The sequence below is a fragment of the Prosopis cineraria genome, unplaced genomic scaffold, assembly GCF_029017545.1.
Source record: "Prosopis cineraria cultivar Desert tree isolate PC_DT_omini unplaced genomic scaffold, ASM2901754v1 PC11, whole genome shotgun sequence".
NCBI classification, from domain to species: domain Eukaryota; kingdom Viridiplantae; phylum Streptophyta; class Magnoliopsida; order Fabales; family Fabaceae; genus Prosopis; species Prosopis cineraria.
The window spans coordinates 26,760,466-26,785,903 of NW_026555342.1; the positions used below are offsets into that span (position 1 = coordinate 26,760,466).

Here is a 25,438-nt window from a genome sequence, read left to right on the forward strand (position 1 = left end):
TAAATCTTTGATCGGATTGATTTTTTGTTTAATGATGAATTTCTGAAATTTATGTTATACACCCTTGCTTTGCCAATTAAATTAATAATTGAGTTCTCATTGTTGATTTAATTGTCATTGTAATGTTTGTTGTGAATTTGGGTTGTTTCTTTTACCTCTTGATTTTTTAATTGAGTTGGTAATTTGTCTAATTATTTAATTAGATAAGTTAAACATATTTTTCAAAATTATTTTGAATTTATCATCATTGGTTTTGATGAATTTAATTTGCCTAATTCATAGTTGTAGCATTTGGTTTACTATAAGTTGTCTAGTGGATTAAGTATTAGACTTTGTGCTTGTAAGTTTCCTTTGCTTTAATTAAGTAACTGAATTTATTAATTTCACTCTCCCTTCATTCCCCTTTGGTCTAACTATTTGAATTGGGCTAGGAAAGCTAACTCTATGTGAAGTCCTAAGTTGTCTCATTTATCAGAATTAAATCAAAATTTTCTTAATTTTTGTTTAATTTATCCTTTGTTCACTTAATTAATTTCTTCATTTTATGTTTCATTTTTCTTTACAAAAAAACCCCTTCATAATTTAGGACTCATACACTGTATAATAGCATTTAGGTAACATAAGCATTACAGAGCTAGTAATTCACGTCAAGCCTGAGGAGCCAACCTGAACCCACCCAAAAAAGTTAAGGTTAGGCTTGGCTTTATGGGCATTTTTAAAAAGATAAGATACTTTAAATCCAATCCAAATTGAACCCGACCCCGTTAGGGTTGGGCTTGGTTATATACGTTTTTTAAAGAGGGTAGGATATTTCAAATTTGATTCAAATAACCTGGCCTAAATTGAGCTTGATCCAAATAATTTCATCCCACTAGAATTTCCAGCTCTAATTAAGATCCATTTAGGTAGCTTTAGTTGCATAAATTCTATTTTCTTATTTGAATTTTAGTGTAAAAATCTAGCATTTAGTTTTAGATTTTTTTGCATTGGTTTTTAAAAACCTAAAAAACTTAAGATAACTCCTAAATTGCTCCTTAGAAAGAATGACTTAGGGTTTGCCTATACTATATTAAGTCAATCTTAGTTTAATTGACCGCTAACACGACTAAGGTAGATTTATCAATTTTTGCACCATTGCGGGGAGCAATGGTTAGCCTTAGGAGTTCCTAGGTGTTTTCATGTATTTCACTTGCATTTTCATGCATTTTTATCTTGTTTTGGTCTTTTACATTTTGCATTTTGGTTGATTTTACTTAAATACCCTATTCTGAAAATTACTCTATTTTTGCCCAAAAAATTCTGATTTTTGGTATCCTAAGGTTTTTGGGTGTGGTGATCAATTTTGGTACCTTTTAATACTAGATGTGGGTTATTTTTGGAAAATTCAATTGTTTTCAGTGATCTTTCTAATTTTCTTCCTTTTTTGCAAATTTTCTTTGATTTTTTCTTTTTTCCAAGCTTTTCTAGTTTTTCTTTTTTGAATTTTTCTGATCTTTCTTTTGTTTTTTTTTTTTAGGCTTTGGATGTGTTAATTCCTTTTAATACCTCTTTCAAAGCTTTTGGTGGTTATATGATTTAATTTGGATTTTTTGGTGTTTTTTTCCTTTCTTTTTCCTACACTTTGTTGAAAAATTCTAGAATTTGCTTTTCAATTTCTCTTTGAGCTTCTTAGTCTTTTCTTTGCTGTTTAGAATTTGTTTAGTGTATGACTATATCTTCTTTTGAAAAATTTTTTGAACTTGATCATGAAATTGAGAGCACATTTTACCAACGAAAAAAGATTCAAGTTGAATAGCTTATAGCTAGTAGTTATTCTATTAATCCATTTGTTAATTCATCTAATTGTAAAGTTAAAATGGAATAGGATAATCAATTAAATGTGAATGTTAATGCAAATGCACAAAATGTTCCTCCTGTTCAAACCATTAAAGAGTTGGTTTCACCTGATTTACATTTTCAAAATTAGTGTATTAATTATCCTAACATTGATACACTTACTTCTAAATTTAATGGCCTTGCAAGTGAAGATCTATACAACCATTTAAAGAACTTTCACATAATTTGCACTACTATGAGACCTAATGGTGTTTCTAAGGATTAAATTAAGATGTGTACCTTCCCATTTTCTTTAGAGGGGTCTGAAAAAAAATTATTGCTTCGGTTACCCTCTGGATTCATTACCATATGGAATCAACCTAAGAAGTTATTTTTGGAAAAGTATTTCCCAGAATCACGAACTTCCTTTATTAGGAAAGATGCCTGTAGTTACTAACAAATATCTGGGGAGTCTCTTTATGAGTGTTGGGAGTGCTTTAAGATGTTGTTATCTAGTTGTCCACACCACCAAATCCCAGATACATTACTAATATAGTATTTTATGAAGGCCTCTTGCCTCTTGAGAGATTTATTAGATTTTGCCACTGGAAGTGCTCATTTCCACTTGACTATCAATGCTACTTAGGAACTGATTGAGAAGAAAGTTGAGAATACCCAGTAGTTTGGTTCTAAACAACAAGCAAAAGTTAACAAAGTCAGTTTACATTCTTCACTTCACGAGTCTCACCTTGAAAGCAAGATAGATAAGCTTGCATTTGCTATGGAAAAGATGGTTGTACTGCAAATGTGAACTTCCAACATGGCTAATTCTATGGGATCTTCTACCTCTTTTACCCTACAACTTAGCTTTATAGCTCTAGTTGGCCCACTTTGCTTTATTTGTTCATTGGCCACCCACACCATTGATGCTTGCCCATTTTTGGAGGATAGAATTAAGCCTTTCAATGTAGTCTTTTCCCCTAGATTGGTGCAACAAGGATAATAGAAATATAATCCCTTCTCCAACACATACAACCTGGGATGGAAAGATCATCCTACTTTGAGATATGGAGGAGGCAATCAGAATCAAGGTTTTAATGATATGGATCCTAATAATCAATTGGTGAGGTAGACTATTTTTATTTAAGAATCGAAGAGCAAAAGCAATATTGAAGCAAGATTTAGGATGAAATATGAAAATTCAACAACAACTTCAAAGGACTAATTAGAGCAACACACAATTGTAGAAACAAATGCAACAGAATGAGTTACAACATAAGTAAGAGATATAAAATCTTCATACCTAATTTAGGAAATTAGCCAAGAAAGTTAATGATATGCAGAGTCAAGGTTCAGGAAGGTTGCCCTCTCAAGTAGTGGTCAATCCTAGTATTGAGACCCAGCAGAATCTTAATATTGGCAAAGTTAATGCTATATCCCTTAAAAGTGAAAAATAGTCACTTTTTTAGATCTTGTTGCCACCTGTGCTTCTAATAGAAAGGAGGCTACTATTGATGATACTCCTTCCTCTACATCACAAGAAGAGCGTATTTTATCAAAAAAAAGTGGCACCACAAGAAAAGCAAGAAAAAGATAAAGAAAATAAGAATATGAGCAAGCTACACTTTCTTGATGGGTAGCCAAGGCTAAGAAAAGGAGAAAGGAAGCTGAGATATTTAAGGAGGTCTTTGACATCTTCAAGAAGGTGATGATTAATGTTCCATTAGTTGACCTGGTTGCACAAGTGCCTAAGTATGCAAAGTTTCTGAATGAGTTATACACCACAAAAAGAAGATTCAAGAATGAAGGCAAGGTTGACTTAAGAATAGTTGTCTCTTCTCCCTATCAAATGCCAATACCAGTGAAGTAAGGATCATGGTAGTTTTCTTATACCACTGGTGACACAGAGTTTTTAGATGCTCTAGCTAATTTAGGAGAAGCTATCAATGTTATGCCCAAATCAGTCTTCTCTCAACTTCAAGGTGTGAATCTCAAGCCCACAAATTTGCTTGCCTCCCTTACTAATAGACGTTGTGCAGTCCTAAAAAGAGTCTTGGAAGATGTCTTGGTTATGGTAAAATATCTCATGTTCCTTGCAGACTTTTATATTCTTGATATAGATGATAGTAGATTTAGGCAAAAGGGACATTCATCCTTGATCTTGGGTAGGCCTCTCCTTATAATTGCTAAGGCTATAATAAATGTGGATATTGGTAGTTTAATTATGGAATTTTCTAGTAATACCATTAGATTTGATATACTTGATTCTATAAGACACCCACCTAATGATTGTGTTGAGATAAAAGTTAGCATTGTGCGTATTCTTATCAATGATGCTTTTGTGAATTTTAAAGATAGCATGCTAAGTAGATCATTTGATATTGCTAGTTTAGATAATTCTATCTCTTGTTCATATTTTAAAAGTAATGGTTGTGATTGCTTGCACTGATATAGATCTTGCTGACATTGATGTTTTTACTAATTTTATTGAGGTTGCTAGACATTTAAGAAAAAATGTATATATGCCTGTTCCTAGCAATAATGGTTCTGTTGATTGTTTATCTACCATATTTATTAATTCAAATGGATTTTCTCAGTTATTTAGTGTGATTAATGCTATGGATAAAGTTGATTCATCTTTATTACTAGATTCTAAGTTGTTAATTAGTATTGATCATGTTTCTGATGTTGATAATTCTAATTTTGATGTTGTTTTTGAGATGAGTGCTACTGATGGCACTATTTTAATGGATTATGATGTAATTCCTGATTCTTCTACTATCACTATATCCACTTATGATTCCCAAGTTAGAAAAGTCTCCTTTTTTATTTTTAAGTCTTCAATGCAAGTTTCTAGTTTGACTGACATTGATCTAAAGTCACTTATACTTTTAAGTGAGCAAGTTCCTTCCTTAGAGTTAAAACCATTTCCTAACTCACTGAAGTATGTTTATTTGGGAGAAGCCACCAGTGATTAAAGCTAGTGACATAGCCATTGAGGAGGAAATGCACCTCATAGAGGTGCTTAAGTGAAGGATGAAAGCTATTGGATAGACTCTTTTGATATCCCTGGGATTAGCCCTGATGTATGCATACACTGTATTTTGTTAGAAGATAGTGCCAAAGTTGTGCGATAGCCACAGAGATGACTCAACTCATTGATTCTTAATGTGGTAAAGAAAAAAGTTTCTAAACTTCTTTCTACAAGTACTATCTACCCTATTTCTGATAATCATTAGGTTAGTCCTATTCAGGTAGTCTCTAAAAAGACTGGTATTATTGTTATCCATAATGATGAGGGTGAGTTAGTTTCAACTAGAGTCCAGAATAACCAAAAAGTTTGCATAACTATAGAAAATTGAATTTTGAGATTAGAAAATATCATTACCCTGTTCCTTTTATTAATTAGATGTTTAAGAGGCTTGTTAGTAGATCCTATTATTGCCTTTTAGATGGTTTTTCTGGATATTTTCATATTTGTATTGCACTTAAGGATCAGGATAAGACCACTTTCACATGTCCTTTTAGAACATTTGAATATAGATGCAAGCCATTTGGCCAGTGTGATGCACTAGAAACTTTTTAGCATTGCACGGTTTCTATATTTTTTTAATTTTCTTAAGCATTGCATGAAGATATTTATGGATGATTTCACTATTTATGGTGATTCTTTTAAAGCATGCTTAGCTAATTTGGACAGGGTTTTGAAAAGATGCATTCAATACAATCTATGTTAAATTTTAAGAAATGTCATTTCATAGTTTGGAAAGGAATTGTGTTCGGACATGTTTTATATGATGGCATTGAGGTAGATAAAGCTAAGGTTGATATTATTTCATCTCTTCCATATCCTATTTGTGTGAAAGATGTGCTTTCTTTTCTTAGGTATGCTGGCTTTTATAGGAGATTCATTCAAGATTTTAGTAAGATAGCATTGCCACTATCTCATTTGCTATAAAAAGATGTGAGTTTTGTTTTTGACGATTCTTGCAAGTGTGCTTGGGATGAATTGAAGAAGAGACTCACTATACCTCTTATCATTCGACCACCAAATTGGAGCCTTCTATTTGAGCTCCAATGTGATGCTTCAAACTTTGCATTGGGTGCAGTTTCTTGCCCAAAGAGTGGAGAAAAAACATGTCATAGCCTATACATTACAAACATTAGATGCTACTCAGGCTAATAATACTACCATGGAGAAAGAGCTCTTTACAATAGTCTTTTGGTTAGAGAAATTTGGTCTTATATCTTTCACACTAAGTTGATTGTCTTCACTGACCATTTAGCTATCAAGTACTTATTAAAAAAGCCAGACTTTAAAACTTGCCTAATTTGATAGGTAGTGTTGATACAAGAGTTTGATGTAGAGTTCCGTGATAAGAGCAGTGTAGAGAATATGGTAGCTGATCAATTGAGCAGGATTGAAATACTTGTGATAACATCTTCTTTACCCTTAGATGATTTTCCTAATGATAGGCTTTGTATGGTTAGTATGTCTATTCCTTAGTATGCTGATATTGCTAACTACCTACCTGCTTCTATTTTACTTGCTAATATGAATAAGCATCAATTAGATAAATTTAGAAGTGAGGCTAAATCCAATATACTAGATGACCCTTACTTGTAGCACATTTGTAGTGACCAAATTATTAGGCAGTGCATTCTTGATAATGAATTTGTGTCTGTTTTGCCTTTTTTCCATACTCTTACATGTAGGGGGCATTTTAGCACTAAGCGTACTACGAGGAAAGTATTGGATAGTGGATTATTTTTGCTTACCTTATTTCATGATGCCTATATATTTTGTAAAAAATGTTCAAGATGTCAATTTATGGGTAATATTTCAAGAAAGAAAGAGATGCCTTAACAACCCCTTATATTTTTGAAATTTTTTATGTTTAGGGTTTAGATTTTATGGTACCTTTCTTTATTTCATTTAGTTATCTTTACATTTTGCTAGCTGTAAATTATGTGTCTAAGTGAGTTGAGCAATTCCTACTCGTACTGATGACTCTTCTGTAGTGGTATCCTTTGTCAAGCCTCATATTCTTTATAGGCTTGGTATCCCAAGAGCTATCATCAATGATCAAGGCATTAATTTTTGTAATAGGAGTATGCAGAGCTTGCTAGCCAAGTATGGCGTGATGCATAAAGTGACAACTCCATATCACCTAAAACAAATGGCCAAGCAGAGATCTCAAATAGAGAAATCAAGCTCACTTTATTAAAGATGATGCAATCCAACAGAAAAGATTGAAGTAAAAGACTAGATGATAAACTTTAGGCATATTGCATGACATATAAGAGTCCTATTGGAATGTCTCCATATCAGATTATGTTTGGGAAAGCATGTCACTTGCCAGCAAAGGTGGGTCATTAGGTTTATTGGGTAGTTAAACAGTGCAACCTAGATTTTACTTATGCTGAAGTTGAAAGGAAGTTGAAATTGCAAGAGCTTGAGGAGATAAGAAGAGAAGCCTATAAGAATGCTAGGATTTAGAAAGAGAGAACTAAGGCTATTCATGATAAGCTTATAGTGAGAAAATAATTTCATATGGGCTAAAAAGTGTTACTTTTTATCTTCAGATTAAAACTTATACCTAGAAAGCTCTGCTTTAAATGGGAGGGGCCTTTTATTATTACCAATATTTTACCCTATGCAGTTATAGAGATCAAAAGGGAGCCAACTGGTAGATGCTTCAATGTCAATGGGCACCGCTTAAAACCTTTTTGTAAGAGATTCCCCACTTAAGAAGCAAAGGTTACTACTTTGTAAGATGCCATGTAACCCCAATCATATTTGACTAAGGTTGTCACTACCTTAGCAAAATTTAGGTTTGCAGTGTGCCACAAGTTAAAGATGATTTGGGATAGATGTAGGCTCAAAACTAATTAAGCTAATTAACCTAATTCTGGAGGGAATGGAATGAGTGTGTGTAAACCTATTAGAACTAGGAACTCCTATGTGGATTTGGTCACCTATCCTTGTTTGATTACAACCTAGCTAGTGTGATCTCAATCTTTTTTCTCTTTAGTTTTAGTTACTTGGTTATATTCACTAAGACTTAGCTAATCTCTTGACCAACCCTAACCAAAGATTATGGCCTTAGAGTATGCCAAAACCTAGCTATCATTAAGCATAATCAAAGTGTTACAAATTAAGTCAATTAGGTCAAGCATATATGAAGGAATCAACACGCTTAAGATTATGATTCATGAAGATATTCACATGCATTGCAGTTGGTAAGACTATAACAACTAAGACAATGTGTTAAACTTATCAAGCTAATCAACATTATGAATTAACTTGAAGAGGCCAAAATTCATGTACTCAAAGTAACAAAACTGAAGTTGTAACAAGCTTCTCTTAATCATATGAATCATCACTTGAGATTATAAGATCAAAGAGTCATATAAATTCCTAATTCTAGAGACAGAAAGTAGAGAGAGAAACTCAAAACTAGTTAGAAAATAATACAAACTCAATATTTCCTCCTCTTTATAATGGCTCTTTCAAGAATCTAGCCTTGCATCTTCAAGTGTTCTCTAAGGTGAAGCTTTAACGCCATGGCCATTTCACCTTAAAATCGCCTAAGGAAGCAAGATTTGGATGCTTGTGAAAGCTATTAGGTTATATAGAGGAAGAAGAGAGGAAGATAATGATGTAAATTTGGATAGTTAGATTGAGAGATGTGGAGGAGAGAGAGTGAAAGTATAGAGAGAGAAGTGAGAGAACTTAAAGATAAAAATCCAAAAATGTGAGTGAATGATTTGAAAATTCAATCCTCAACCTCTCTAAATGTGTTTGGACAAAATTGTGAAGGGTTTACCTACTAAATAAGATGCCACAAAACTCATTACAAGTTATTAGGTCAAGTAAGGTTAGGGTAGTTTAGGTTGCAAGTCAACTTAGGTGATAATTTCAATGTTGCTTTTCTAATGTAATATGTGCATGGACATGTTAAGAACTTGTGTTCCCTTTAAACACCTTGGAATTCACATCCAAATCATGCTCAAATCAGATCTAAAATTATCTTCCAAGCTTATCAAACATATGGTAATTACCTTGAACTTTGTCAAGTTAACTTGATCCCTTATGTGCAAGTGCATGAAAACTTCATGTGTACTTCTTATGCCTTTAAAATCATGCCTAAATGGAGCCCAAATCAGGTCTGAATCATGTGCCAAAATGCTCCTCCATGTGCCAAGCCAAGTCTTGAACCAAGTCTCGTCTATGCAAAGTATCACCTAAGACAACAGCATGAAATTTGACTGAGTTATTTTACACTTGTGATAATTATGAAAATATTCAAACTCTAATATCTTTTTGCATGTATTTTTAAAATCCATTTAAAACTTCACAAATACACATGAGAAATATAAGGTGGCCATGGATACATCCAAATTTGGTTAAATTTACCAAATTGACAAGTCAACCCAAAATGTTGACTTTTTAACCCTAGGTCCAAATGTGACTTTTAAGACCAAATATTTCAACCCTAATGGACCTAATATCAATGCACACATAAAATTCCAAATTTTCCTTTGAATTCCTAACAAAGTGCAAAATAACCAAAATACCCTTAATATGCACAATTTCTCACTAGGGCCCAAAACCTTAATTTAACACCAAAAATGCATATTCTAGGGTTTCTTGTCATGAAATGTGATCCTAAATGCCTAAGAAAAGTGTGTAACAATATGACCTATCAAAATTTCCCTATACTAATCTTTTGCACTATAGGTAAAATCAAATCAAAATAATACATCACACCTTACAATTCCCAAAAACCTAAAGACCAAAGAAGAAAACACAAATGAAATGCCAAGGAAAATCAAATCAAAAGTCAAGGAAATTCTTCACGTAAACAAAGGAAATTTTGCTGCCCTAACTAAAGAACTATATCCCTCACAAACTAACCATTAAAGAGGTGTAAAATCATAGATAAAGCCTCATAATGATAGAGTATTTGCTCTTAATCTACTCAAATGTTTAAAGGTATATCATTTCACTCCATGTACATTAGCAAAGCACCCTACCATATGCTTATAATTCTTCTATGTAACATCCTAGTTTCTTAATCTTGTAATTAGTTACTAATCAGGGAAAAATTAATAATTAGCAAATGATTAGAAATTTGGATGATTACTTGATGATTTGAGTTTTTAGGGTAATGACTGAATAAATATGAGTAGAAGAACTATATCTTGGAATGGAGTGTGTGTGCATGCAGTGAGGATTTTTCTCACTCTGCCATGCACCATGGCACAAGTTGTTTACGCCACGGTGCATGGCACAGAAAATGATCTCATAATTTATAATTCAGCTAGTAGGTTTAGAGAGAAAAGAGAGAAAGCACGAAAGAAGAGAGAAAGAAAGGCCTTAGCTGTTAGGGCATCAATTTTAGGAGCATTGGAAAACATTTTTGACTAGTAGCTTATCGGCTAAGTCTCATACAATCCTTAGCTTCGATTATACTATAATTTTTCTTAGTATAAGTTATAAAGAAATTGAATTGAATAAATTTAAGGAGTTAGTTTCTTACCTTATAATAATAAAAAGCTTTTCAAGAGTTAAATTAAGGCTTTGTGATTGGTTTGGGATTGGACAATAAAGATTTAAAGTTATAGGCTTAAATTTAGCCCTAAATCAAAGGAAAAAGGGTGGAAATTAAGTTGAGGTAAAATAGGATTGTTAGAAGTTATATAAAGTGACAACTGAGTGGTACTGAACCTAGGGTGGCTAAGTAAAAAAGAATAGATGACTAAATATAGCTTTAAACAATAATTAAGTGTTTTTGGTCAATTGGATTAATTGACTAGTAGTACCAATTATGTGTAGATTGGCCTATATTGTGTGTAGAGTAAGGAAGGAAGCTTGAAGCAAATTGTTAGTAGGCGTGAAAGTCCACAGGTAACCTTTCTTGTGACAAAAGGATTGAGGTAATCGAATAACTTTCTCTAGTTGATTATCTCTTATAACTATTTGGGAGTATGAATATTACTATCAAAAATGTTTTAAAATATGCATACGAGTTAAATGAATGTTTAATGCATGAATGTGATTTTAAAAGAATTGAGTTTACTAATTACATGGTTTTATAACTTTATGAAGGGTCATATATATATTTACATTTCTATAAATATGACTGTGTAGTTTATATGGAAGCATGATCATAGGGGTGGGAGTTCACCCATAGGGAGAAGAAGTGAAAGACCATATAGCATTATTCTCCTTAATACCCAATAAGGTACGATGTTGGAGAATCATATCTCCTTAGTACCTATTGAGATGCGGTACTGGAGATTTAGAACCCTTAACATCTGTGATACGGTGTTGGAGCCAATGATATCCCATTATGTGTGACGAGAGAAACCATAGTCTGAAAGTAAGATAGAACACTTTTGGCCTAGTGATTCTACCACTGAAGATGTGGTCAGGGCTAATGAGAGTATGTATTAGTCTAAGGCAAGTCTATAGTTTTGAGTTAGAGTGATTCAAAGGTTTAGATGGTAGTGATCATACTCATAGATGTGGTGATTAATGGTGAAATATTATATTGATGTAGTGATTTGAGGTGAAATCTATGTTATTTGCTATGTTTAATTATATATTATGCTATACTTGCTTATAGTTATATGTAATAATTAGTAGTAGAGACTTATTCTGTTACTGAGATTATTATCTCACCCTATGGTTACATTTTATAGGACATAATTGTAACAATCACACCCCCCCGAGCCCACTGCTGCGAGTGGTGGACTGGGCCGTGCCACCTCACGGCAACCACCAGTCAGCTTTCCTCCTGGTAGTTCAGAGTTATTCCCCTCACCCACTGCGCTAAGGGAGCCTTCCCAGGTTCGATCCTCCAACCTCTCCTACATAGCGAAGTTGAGGCTGAACCTGGTACCATTGAGTCTGACTCAATGGTACCAGGTTCAGCCTCAACTTCGCTATGTAGGAGAGGTTGGAGGATCGAACCTGGGAAGGCTCCCTTAGCGCAGTGGGTGAGGGGAATAACTCTGAACTACCAGGAGGAAAGCCGACTGGTGGTTGCCGTGAGGTGGCACGGCCCAGTCCACCACTCGCAGCAGTGGGCTCGGAGGGGTGTGACTGTTACAATAATAGTGAGCCAGAAAAGGGAAAAGGTTCAAGACTGGCTTAAGGTTGCCAAATTTGTACAAATTTAGAGTGTGTGTAATGAACTCAGTTTGTTGTGAATATTGTAGATAAAAGTTGCCATAGGACTTACATGCATGTTTGAACATTTTAATTATTGTTATTTTGTAAATCTTAGCCAACATGTGTAAATGTGTGGAAAAATAAGAAGCAAGGGCTAAGATTTAATTGTGAACATGTTGTGAATATGGAAAAGTGTGAATTTATTGAGAACTTGTAGTGAAAATGGCTAAACTGGCATTTTTATGTTAAGTTATGAACAATTGCTCGAAGTAAAAATGGGCTATTAAGTGGCCAAAATTTGATTTGTATGAGTATATGATGTAAACTATGTTCAATCAAGTATGTAAGGTCCTTTTGGACTTGGTTCTAGGCCCAAAGTGATCTAATGAGATAAAGGAATCGATTTAAACACTTTGGTGTACATAAATATTTAAAAAAGTAACTTTTTGCACTCGAGTATCCAAATTTTTATCAAAATATTGGATCATATCCAAACCTATCTCATTAGTTAGCTTATGAAATAAGCTTCGTGTAGGTGCTTAAACTACTCCGATCGGATGTCATATGTGTAAATGGCACACACTAGAAGTTTGCCTTGTGAACTATCATATGACAGCAAAAATTAATGCCATGTGCTCTACGGCGCATTGCACGTCATACTACGATGCATAGCATAAAGAAGGGGAGTCTATAGCTTTGTGCCACATGCCATGGTACATGTGGTACACACCACAATACACGAACCAATTTCTAGCCTTGTCTCCTAGAGTTGAAGCTATGAATTGAGTATGATGAATGCATGTGTTTATCTTTAGTTGTGCTTTGCTTTAATATGTAAAAGGATTTTGTTTTGTGAAATAAGCCTTGGGTTCTAAGCCCTTTTCAAACTAAATATTGGTTCAGTTTGGTATTAAGATGTGGTGATTGAGTTAACCCCTCCTATTGTCAGGTTGATATTAAGAGAGGTTACTCTCTATCTCTCCACTACTAATTTGCATATGTTCTCAAGAATTAGTTGGTCTTTATTATGGATGTAATATGGCTATCAAAAGGATATACTTGGATTATCATGTGAAAGGGTAGGATTTTGGCTCAAGAAACTATGCCTTGGCCACAATGTAAGCATGCAATAATATTCAAAACTTTTCAAACCTTAACTAAGTGGATATAAACTCAAATGAACAATGGAAAGAAGACAGATATGATAGAACAAGAACAAATTAATAAGATCACTTGTAACTTAAGAAAACCCTCACATTCTTGCTTAAATTTTGCTTTTGCATTTATTTCTTTTCTTCTCTCATTTTTTTTTCATTTCATTTATTTTGATTTTCTTCACTTTTTTTTTCATTTCTTTCTTGTGCTCTTTCTTCTTCTTTTCTATTTCTATTTCTCTTTCATACATTTTTCTTCTTTTTCTTGTCATTCTTTTCCATATTTTTTTCTTTTCTCTCATACAAAAGTTATGAAATGTCTTAGTTACAAGGATAAGAGTCACATAAAATAAGTCTTGTTCCTTTAAGAAAATGGAATAGATGTAGGAATGAGATTATCCACTAAGTTAACCTAAAGAAAATTAAGGACATTGAAGAATACTATAAAAGAGTATATGCAATCTATAGAGAAACAAAGGGATAGTGTTTAAAAATGAATAAAGCAACAAAAAAAAAGGCTCAAATTGGCTAATAAGGGATAATCAATCACATTAGAGTTAGCTAAAAGGCCTTGTGCTTTTTATATGAATGTCAAAATCATCTTTTCATCAACAAATGCAATGATTTAGCCTTGATTAAGAGGAAAGACAAGTTCTAGAGGGTACAATACTAAAAACATAACTCTCATTGGTCGAAAGCTCCTTCCATATTGGCTAATTTTGCTTTTCTAATCAAATGTACATACTCTAATAGAAAATTTGCTTCATAAAGTGCAAAAATTAGGGCAACATCATCTCAAAAGTTCATATTTCAAAATCCAAACATTTTTTTTAATTTCCTAAGACAAATCAAAACAAAATTTTTTATAATTTTACAAAAAAAAATCAAAATGAAAATCAATTTTTATGCTCTCCCTCACACTTAAATCCATGAAAGAATGCATGAAATGTGTAAGAGAAAAAAAATTTGGGTGCAAAAAGAATGCTAAAAACCAAAAAACAAAAACAAAAATAAAAATCATGACTTTTTAGAAATCCTGCAAATGTCTCTCTAGAGATAGTGAATTTGTAGATTTTATAGAAAATGATCCTCATGAGAAATATCCATGAAAATTTTATGAGAAATATAAGAGATATATGGGAAACTTATATAAAAAATTTCAGCTCAAAATTACCTCCCAATTATTCCAAAAAAAAAAATTCACAAACTAGTCCATAGTACTAGAGAAATAGAAATTCATCCAAATGACCTTATTAGATTCTAAAAGCTTTTTCAAAAGGATAAAGACAAAATCAGAAAAAATGTTAAACTAAAGAAATAAAGACAAGACAATAAAGAGAAATATGAAACTAGAATAAAACAAATTGGACACATAATGTGAAAGATATGTTAACTCAAATTTACCTTAAGGTTTTGGAATCCTCTATGAAGATTCCCAAGACCTTGATAGCTTGTAGAAAATTCACAAAAAAAAATCCTCAAGTCAAAAATTGACCAAATTAATTTTAAATTGAATCTAAGAAGGTAGCTTTCAAATGAAACAAATTCTAGGTCAAAACCATCTAGACTTGTTCCCAATGAATTTTTGAAATTAAAGTAAAGAAACTAAAAATAGAATATTGTCAAGCTTTCTAAGATGTGAGGATTTTTTTTTCAAAAAATGAAAACAAAACAAACTATGATAACCTAAAAATGGCAAGTTGACCAAACCAAACTCACCAAAAATTAAGACACAATTTATTTTCTAAAACCAAACAAAACAAAGGAAATAAAGAAAACAAAACTAAAAATCCTAAACTAATGTTGTACCTCTCCCACACTTATGCTTAAACAAGAGTCACACAAAACACAAACATATACAAGAAAAGTTCTCCACATGTGTGAAAAGTGGCAGCAAGGATATACCAATAAGTGTTTCCACTTGTGTGCTATGTGTACAAGAAAAATGAAGCAATAAACAATGATAGATACAACCTTTGAACCTTGTCATGATGGCTTATGAAGAAGTTGAAGCATTCCATATAGAAAGACTTTGGTTACAATGAGAGGACCTTCCCATTTAGACTTGAGTTTGGCAATCTTATGAATAAATCTAGTTTAGTACAAGAGAACTAGATCACTAAAATTGGATTCCTTTCTAAGAACCATTTGATCATGGATAAGCTTTTTCTTTTCCTTGTAGATCCTTGAGTTTTCAAATGCATCAAGTCTTATCTCTTCCAACTCTTGAATTTGAAGGAGCCACTCCTTAGCCATAAGCTCCTCATCCATATTGAGCTTTTTGATTGCCCAATAAGCTTTATGCTTAAGCTCAACCTGTAGATGACATGCTTTCCCATATACAAGCCAGAAAGGGGACATCCCTAAAGGTGTCTTGAATGCAGTCTTATATGCCCAAAGTGCATCATCAAGGTGCAAGGACCAATCCTTCCTATTTGTGTTGACAACCTTTAAAAGAATGGCTTTGACTTCTTTGTTGGAGATCTTGACTTGACCATTAGTTTGGGGGTGATAGGGTGTTGAATTTTTGTGCTTGACCTTGTATTTAGCCAAAAGAGCCTTCATCGCTTTTATTGCAAAAATGTGAGCCTTGATCCATCACCAAGCCTCAGGGACTCCATACCTATAAAAAATGAAATATTTGAGAAACTTCACAACAATTCTTGCATCACAAGTATGAATAGGTATAGCTTCAATCCACTTGGAAACATAATCAACACACAATAAGATATAATTGTTCCCAAAGGAAGAAGGGAAGGGCCCCATAAACTCAATACCCTAAACATCAAATATTTCACAAAAGAGAATAAGCATTTGAGGCATTTCATATCTTTTACTCTAAGTTGAGAATTTTTAACATTTTAAATAATTTTTACAAAACTCAAAAGAATCTTTGAACAAAGATGACCAATAAAGTCCACAATCTAAAATCTTTCTTGATGTTTTTTGGCACTATAATGTCCTCCACATGTATAAGAATGACAAAATTCAAGTATGGAAGACATATCACAATCATCAACACATTTCCTAAGTATTTTATCACAACAAATCTACCACATGAAAGGTGGTTCCAAAACATAATACTTAGCTTCACTTCTCAACCTGTTCAATTTAAACCTAGACCAATCACTAGGCAAAACACCACACTCAAGATAATTAGCCATGCAAACATACCAAGGTAGTTTAGTAGAGATATTACAAAGTACATCATCTCTAAAAGAATCAAAAATAGAAGAGTTAAGTTTAGAAGTTATCAGTGAGTCCTCAAGATGTTAAAGCCTTGATAAATAGTCGGCTACCATATTAGTAGAACCACTTCTATCCCTAATTTCCAAGTTGAACTCTTGCATAAGATCACCTACTTAATCAACCTTGGCTTAGTCCCAGCCTTCTTCATCAAATACTTGATATTTAAATGATCACTATAAACAATGTACTTAGAAAAAATTAAATAAGATCTAAATTTATCAAATGCAAAGACAATGGCTAGCAATTCCTTTTCAATTGTGGTGTAATTAACTTGTATGCTATCAAGTGTCCCAGATGCATATGCTATAACATGAGAGCTTACCATCCTTTTGTCCAAGATAGCACCTATAGCAATGTCAAAAGCATCACAAGATAATTCAAAAGATAATGACCAATTAGGAGCTTGTAAGATGGGAGGTGTAACAAGTATGTTTTTCAAGCAATCAAATGCATCTTTACAATTTTGATCAAACTCAAATGCCACATCCTTTTGCAAAAGCTTTGTCATGCAATTTTTGAAATGCCTTTTATGAATCTCCTTTAAAATTCCACATGACCAGGGAATGATCTCAGATCTTTAATGCAAGTTGGATAAGGAAGAGAAGTAATAACCTTAATCTTTGCCTTATCAACCTCAATTCCTTTAGATGATATGAGATGACCCAAAACTATGCCCTTATCAACCATGAAGTGACACTTTTGAAAGATGAAAAACAAGATGAAAATGAATACCAATAAACCACGAAGTCATCTATTAAAACCTCGGTGCAATGTTTAATGAAATCACTAAAAATGGTCATCATGCACCTTTAAAATATCCCAGGGCATTACATAAACTAGAAGGAATTCTTCTATATGCAAATGTCCTAAAAGGGCAAGTGAATGTAGTTTTTTCTTGGTTAATGGATCAATAGGCACTTGAAAATAGCCACTAAAGCCATCAAGAAAACAATAGTGAAACTTGTAAGTAAGTCTCTCAAGCATTTGATCTATGAATGGCAAAGGGAAATGGTCTTTCCTAATGGCATCATTAAGATTCCTATAATCAATGAAACCCTTCATGCATTTGAAACTTTAGTGGGCAGTAATTCCCCCTTCTCATTTTTCACAACCATGATCCCACCCTTCTTAGGAACCACTTGAGTAGGTGAGACCTACTCACTATCACTAATGGGGTAAATAATGCCAACACTGAGTTTTACCACCTCTTTCTTCACTACATCAAAAATTAGTGGGTTCAATCTCCTTTATAGTTGCCTAATGGGTTTTGCATGAACATCAAGTAAAATCCTATGAGTGCACACAAGTGGATCAATACCCGAAATGTCCCTCAATATCCAACCAATATCATGAATATTTTTTCCTAATAACATCTAGTAATGCATGTTCCTCATCACAAGAGAAAGAGTTAGAAATTACTACCAGAAGCTTTTCTCCCTCTTTGAAGTATGCATAATTTAAGTTGGATGACAATGGCTTCAATTCCAAGCTAGAAGGCTCTATATTTGATGACACTAGCTTTTTAAGCTCTAATCTTTTATACATCCTTGCTTTGCTATTTGAATGCTCGAGTGAAAACTATTGTTATAAGCAAACCCTATTAATGGTAGGTGCTTATCCTAGCTACCTGTCCACTTAATAGCATATACTCTAAGCATATCTTCTAGTGTCTAATTCTTTCTCTCGGTTTGACCATCCGTCTGGGAATAGTAAGCAGTACTAAATTTTAGTTTTGTCCCTATGGCTTGATTCAAAGCCTTCCAAAAGGTTAATGTGAACCTTGAATCACAGTCTAACACTAGATCTTTCAGAACACAATATAGGGTCTGTTTGGTTTTCTTCTGTTTCACATTCAAAAAGAAAAATTTTACTTTCAGGAAATTGGAAGTTGTTTGGATAAAATATTTTGTAGGGAAGTACATCCTGAAAGTATATTTAAATAGTAGCTGAAAGTGAATTTCTGAAATGTAATTATTTGAAACTTTTAAAAAGTGAATTTAAAAAATAGAATGTTATTTGACTATATTATCTCAAGTATAATCTCTTATTCTTTTATTTAAAAAATAGTTAATTCATTATAAATATAGTTATTATATCAATAATAATAATTATGTATCAATTTTTTAGCATTATAAATTGAATAATTAATTGTGTTAATTTTTAACATTAATGTATAATAAAAATTACAAATCTTTATTACATTTTTAAAAATACAAATAACTAGAGATTAAATTTTTAGCATTATAGATCAAAATTTATGTTATTTAAAATCTTTATCACATTTTTTAAATATTTTAAATATATTATATTTGTATAATAAAAATTATAAATCATCATAAATCAATATCCTTTTTGATAATTGTACATTCAAAACAAGATTTTACTATCACAAACCAAATAACTTTCAATGTATCAAACTAACTTTTGAAAAAATATATTCAAACACAAAGTTCGTTACAACAATTGACTTTTACTAAACTGACTTTTACCAAATAAACTTTCACTAAATGAACTTTTGATAAACTGAAAACTAAATGCACACTAAATAAGAATCTCACAACCATTTATACATCCTTGCTTTGCTATCTGAATGCTCAAGTGAAAACTATTGTTATAAGCAAACTCTGTTAATAGTAGGTGCTTATCCTAGCTACCTATCCACTCAATAGCACATGCTCTAAACATATCTTCTAGTGTCTGATTCTTTCTCTCGATTTGACTGTCCTTCTGGGGATAGTAAGTAGTACTAAATTTTAGTTTTGTCCTCATGGCTTGATTCAAAGCCTTCCAAAAGTTTAATGTGAACCTTGGATCATAATCTAACACTATATCTTTCAGAACACCATGTAGGGTCCATTTGGTTTTCTTTCATTTCATATTCAAAAAGCAAAATTTTACTTTTAGGAAGTTGGAAGTTGTTTGGGTAAAATATTTTGTAGGAAAGTACATCCTGAAAGTAAATTCAAACAGTAGCTGAAAGTGAATTTCTGAAACATAATTATTTGAAACTTGAAAAATGAATTTGAAAAATAGAATGTTATTTAACCATATTATCTCAAGTATAATCTCTTATTCTTTTATTTAAAAAATAGTTAATTCATTAAAAATATAATTATTATATCAATAATAATAATAATTAGGTATCAATTTTTTAGCATTATAAATTGAATAATTAATTGTGTTAATTTTTAGCATTAATGTATAATAAAAATTACAAATCTTTATCACATTTTCTAAAAATACAAATAATTAGAGATCAAATTTTTAGCATTATAGATCAAAATTTATGTTATTCAAAATCTTTATCACATTTTTTAAATATTTCAAATATATTACATTTGTATAATAAAAATTATAAATCATCATAAATCAATATCTTTTTTGGTAATTGTACATTTAAAAGCAAATTTTATTATCACAAACCAAACAACTTTTAATGTGTCAAACTAACTTTTGAAAAAATGTATCTAAATACAAAGTTCGTTACAATAACTGACTTTCATTAAACTAACTTTTATCAAATAAATTTTTACCAAATGAACTTTTGATAAACCGAAAACCAAATACACACTAAATAAGAATCTCACAACTATTTCCACAATATTTTTACTATATTTATTTAACATAATTGTATATCTCAAAACATGATTTTGAGATCACAAAATAAATGTATTCAACTTTTTGAACTAGTTGAACCAAGACAAATAATCTTAAATTGTTAAAATTTAACTTGCACAATGTATAATTGCAATAAAATAAATAAAAAAATTAATTTATAAAAATTTTTAATTTAATAACTGAGAACCATGCAGATCAAATTTTAACAATTTAAATTTATTTATTTTTATATGATAATTCTTTTATAAAAAAATTAAATGTCTTGAAAGAAAGAATTAAATCTGAACCATTCATTCTATAATTTATAATTTAATGGTGGAAGCGAGATGAGGAGAAGAAAATGAGAAAGAAGATTAGGAGAGGACCCGGACCCACAAAGGCGCACTCCTGCAGTTAAGCTCGGCGTTCTCGTGAAAGGAACCAAAAGGGGAAAACGGAGTGAAACGATGTTGCGAGAGGCCCGGAGCAGCTCGAGTAGTGGTTCTTTGTCGTTGAGGGTCTGGATCGTGAATTTCTGTCGATACATTAAGGTAATGAGGTGATTTGTTCCTTCACCTTCGTGTTGCAATCTCTGTTTTATAGCGATCCATTGCAATGAAATTCCTGTTTTTGCTTCTTTCTAACAGTTTGAGATACTGAATTTATATGAAGAATATTTGTGGCCATTTATGTAGGTAGATTATAGTGTTTGAATTGCTGATTTATTGCTTCTATCTTCGTGTATATATTGCCCCTCTTGTACTGTTGTCAAGTATGAAAAATACAAAGAATATAATATAATTCTGTCTAATTCAGAATTCTCTCTGTCTCGTTCGATTCCTCATCATCTCGTAAGTTTTTCCTCTAGCATTCCAATTTTGTGGCATGACAATTTGAACGAAGCAGTTATTTATATGGCTTAAAATTTGGTGCATTGTGGTATCAGATAAGTACCTTAAAATAGCATGATACCATTTTCATATTCTAATAGACACTTTATCTATTTCTTATTTAGAGAGAATAGCACGTGAAATGCTAATTTTCAGTAATCTTATGGCAACTTCATGAGTTATGGCAATCGACTCCTTGTAAAACACGTTTAACCTCCCATTGACTTTCAAGACAGGTTTGTATATACTATAAAAATAGAAGAGTATTGTAATTTTTTGTGAAATTCGAGGATTGCCTTTGCCATTAATTCTTTGTTTTATGGAAGTATGCATGTTTTGAGAGTCATGAAAGGTTAGGGTTGAATTTAAAAATAGAGAAGATAGTAAATTCAGCTAAACTTTTCTTTTTAATTAATAGCACCTTTCATAACTAGATCATACGGGCATAGAAATAAGGTACATTGAACAAACGAACTAACAAAATTATTTTGAAAGTCACCCAACAGTTTCTAACTTGATTCACTGCTTGACACTTTTGTGTTTCTTTTCTTATAGACGAATATAGCTCAGATTCAACTTTACAAATTACAATTTTGTATGTATAGGTGAAATATTTGCACGTATCCAAAGGATAGTTATTTTAGTCATTGTTGCCATCCCTTTTATCTCCCTTGCATGTTTGTGAGAGTGACACTATTAACAGAGCATGACCTATTGCTCTGTTGAGATGACTCTGCACTTGTCACAACCTTCCTCTGTATGTATGCGGGCTGACATGATGGAGGAAGATCAACAATATGATTGTTAAGCATTGAATTTACGGTGGTCATAGAAGGCCTATCTCTTGCATGTTCTTGAGCACATAAAAATCCTATGTGTATGCATCTCAAAATGTCATTGACATGGTCTGGATCAGATATTTCCAAGTCTATGAGAGATTCAATGTTTTCTTCATTCCATAATTTCCATGCCTGAAAGGAAGTGCAAGAGTTTGTAGTAGCATAGATTTTCAACAATTTATAGACTTATAGTAATAATCAAAGTTGTGCCTTAATTAATTTGGAGAGGCTTACATGTTCCAAGAGGTTCAATGATTGTTCATGATCACAAATGCTTGTATTTTTCCTACCACTGATGATCTCAAATAGCAAAACTCCAAAGCTAAAAACATCTGATTTCTCTGAAAATAGCCCTTCCATTGCATATTCAGGTGACATATAACCGCTGTACTAAATCCTTAGTATCAAAGTTCAACTCATATGATTCTAGTAATGGTATTTTAAAATTGTATATGGAAAATGAAAGCTTACTATGTTCCAACAACCCTTCGAGTATTGCCTTCGTCTTCACTACTTTCAAAGATTCTTGCCAAACCGAAGTCTGATATTTTAGGATTAAGTTGTGCATCTAGTAAGATATTACTTGGCTTTAGGTCTCTATGTATAATTTTTAGTCTAGAATCTCTGTGGAGATAAAGTAAACCACGAGCAATTCCTTTGATAATGTTCAAGCGGTTTTTCCAATCTAAAACCTTTTTTTTGACTGGATCTACATAAACAACAAAATAGAGGTTACTTTCTGCTCTACAATAAGAAGAAAATTATTTTTACTTCAACAACAATATTTTGATTTATTCAGAGAAAAAACTAATTCCTATCATGGTTTCTCTGAAACCGTATTGCTTTGGGAGCAAAAATACAGTCATGAAACTCTACTTTCACAAGAATGGATTACTATATAATAATAGAGATAACATTACTGCAGTTGCAAGGCTTATATGGACATGGATAATTAAACATAAAGAAGATGGACTAACCATATATAAAAGCATCCAAACTCTTGTTAGGCATGTACTCATATACCAACATTTTTTCATCTCCTTCAATGCAGCATCCTAGAAGTCTTACAAGATTACGATGTTGAAGCTTTGAAATCACAATCACTTCATTCATGAATTCTTCCAGCCCTTGTCTAGAAGTTTTTGAGAGTCTTTTCACTGCTATTTCCTGCCCATCATGTAATTCTCCCTGGTGGAATACATAAACATGCATACATATATACATATATACATACATACATATATATATATATTAAAGGAAAAATAACGAGTCACAGAAATTATTTGAAAGAAGATCCATTTCACAAGATTCAGGTACCTTGTACACTAAGCCAAAACCACCCCTTCCAAGCTTATTAGCAATGCTGAAGTCGTTCGTTGCAGTTGCGATGATTCTAAAATCAAACAGTGGTAGCTTCTCAAGTTTAGCAATTTTCAGGTCTCCAAGTTGGTATTCTTCTTTGTTCAGCAATATTTTTGCCTTGCTCTCCTTTTTTCTTGCTGAATACCATCATATAACCAAAATACCCCAAAATAAATAAATAAAAGAAATCAAGACAGTAACAAGATTATATATTATTTTCCTTTTCATATGATGACTAAGATAATAGATTTCTATTATTCAAAAACCATGGCTAAGAGAGACAACGTATCTGTGATCTATTCCAGTAAAAAGAACATGATTATTCTGGAAATAAACAGATAGGTGGGAAATGTACCAGAATACTTAGCAGCCCATGCCTTTAAGATATAAGCACAGATGGTAACGATAATCACTCCTATGATCACTGTTACTGCGATAACTACTTTGACGTCTTTCTTCTTCCTACCTGTATTGATAGCATTATAAACTCATTTAGAAACATCAAAATATCAAATTATTGACTTAAAATGTACCTACCAAGTTCTGAATTGGCTTGGCGTATGTAGAGATTAATTCCTCCACCAGGCTGTCTTACTATGTCCGTTAAGTTTCCAGTCCAGTACATGCAGGAAAGAGAAGAAACATATGCATATGCTGTACAATTGCAATTATTTATGCATTGAGTTCTGCATGTGTCCTCAGAAACAAATGATGCTGTTGAATGTTCGGGAACTTTTGTCATCTGCAGCTCCAGAAACCAATCGTTTTTGCTTCCGTTACTTGCACACTGCAGTGACGCTCTCCTCACGCACCCACTAGTCCAATTTTGGTCATTCCATTCCTTGGTATTCCTTGGCTCAAACCCTCTCAAACAGTTGCAGATTGGTGAATTATTGGAGTCACAGATTCCATATGCCCCACAGTAATTGTAAGTATCACAGTTTTCTTGAACCCTTTGCTTTCCAACTTTGTTTATTCTGCTGATGTAGGCCAATTTTCTTCCAGAAAGATTTTTTCTTGATGTACCTGTTTTCTGGTGTGCACTAATTACCAAATTTGAATGGTCTGTGTCACTTGGATGTCGGAAACTCTCCCATAATGTCTTGCCTGTGTGGTCTATCAGCACAAGGTTACCGGAATTAAGAAGTTGGGCGGTCGAACTTGATGCTCTGTTTGTTACATTTGATGTCCAAAAAACCTCTTTCTTTCCATTCAACAGTACAAGATTGTTGTTCTCAGATATGGTAATGATCCCAGAAGAATCCCGCAGTGGTTGGTTTCTGTTGGCCGCCCATATGACTTTGAAATTGGAGACATACCAAATTCCTACATAGCGATCTGTTGTATTTTTGGGGCTGAAGAATCCAAGTTTGAATGCTCTGTTGTTTGAGCTTACAGTTTCTGAATCTCTGATGAATACAGACGATGTAATCGATTCGAAGGATGTAATCAAACCTACACAGAAGCTTAACAGTATGAGAAAAATAGGCAGTAATCCCATGACTTGAAGGACCAGAACCGTTTTCCTCAGCTCCCCAAAAGCTTGGACAAGGTTTTCATGAATGAAACCTGCATTTCTTGGATTGAAAAGCAGTCACTTTGGAACGAAAGAGCATTGACTTTCACTTTTGGCCAGAGAAAGACTAAAGACTCCAATGTAAATCAGTCCGCAACTCTTGTTATTATCTGTGTCTCTTCGCCCCAAATTGTAATTGCAAGTCTCTCTCTCTCTCTCTCTCTCTCTCTCTCACAATTTTCTGGAAGGTTGACATATTCATTTAAGGAAGACTGGAAGAGCAACGACTTTTCTTTTTGGCCAAAGAAAGACTTTAATGTAAACCGGCCCCACACTTCTAATTTTAGATTTGTGTTTCTATCACACCCTATACATGTCATGAGGGATGATCACTGTCTATGTATGTATGTATTTCACACGCGCATGCACTTGCACATACATGTACATGCCAGAAAGACTAACGACTATTACTTATGGGCAGAGAAAGAATTTTGTGATGTTTGGTTTCTGTTTAGCCGCCCGTATGACTTTGGAGCTGGAGACTTGCTAAATTCCTACTTAGATATCTGCAGTATTGTGGGGGCTGAAGAATCTTCTTCTAAATAAAAGTCGAAGTTTGAATGTACTGTTGTTGGAGATTTCAGGCTTGGAATCTGATGAATACGGATTCTGTAATGGTGCCTAAGACTCTGATTAAAAACAGACACAGGAGCTTAAAGGTATGAGAAAAATATATAGATAGTAATCCCATGACTTGAAGGATCACGAACGTTGACTTATTTTCTTTTATCTTTAATACGTACACTCATAGGTGTCCTTTTATCGACAAAACA

General features: G+C 32.8%; 1 protein-coding gene and 1 long non-coding RNA gene across 2 annotated transcripts in view; one reads left to right on the plus strand and one right to left on the minus strand.

Annotated features, from left to right (window-relative positions):
* LOC129284814 (G-type lectin S-receptor-like serine/threonine-protein kinase At1g11410) overlaps positions 1-24,593 on the minus strand; it is a 44,557-nt gene extending 19,964 nt beyond the window's left edge. Inside the window, 8 exon segments of the mRNA XM_054920292.1 lie at positions 2,422-2,513; positions 21,558-21,859; positions 21,962-22,112; positions 22,199-22,436; positions 22,705-22,915; positions 23,045-23,226; positions 23,445-23,551; positions 23,623-24,593. Of these exon segments, the coding sequence (XP_054776267.1) occupies positions 2,422-2,513; positions 21,558-21,859; positions 21,962-22,112; positions 22,199-22,436; positions 22,705-22,915; positions 23,045-23,226; positions 23,445-23,551; positions 23,623-24,590 (2,251 nt within the window). The 5' untranslated portion in view covers positions 24,591-24,593.
* Positions 20,380-24,968, plus strand: LOC129284815 (uncharacterized). Its single transcript, XR_008586970.1, has 3 exons — positions 20,380-20,549; positions 23,792-24,017; positions 24,095-24,968. It is a non-coding gene; the product is annotated as an uncharacterized LOC129284815 (long non-coding RNA).
* The last annotated feature ends 470 nt before the right edge of the window (positions 24,969-25,438 follow it).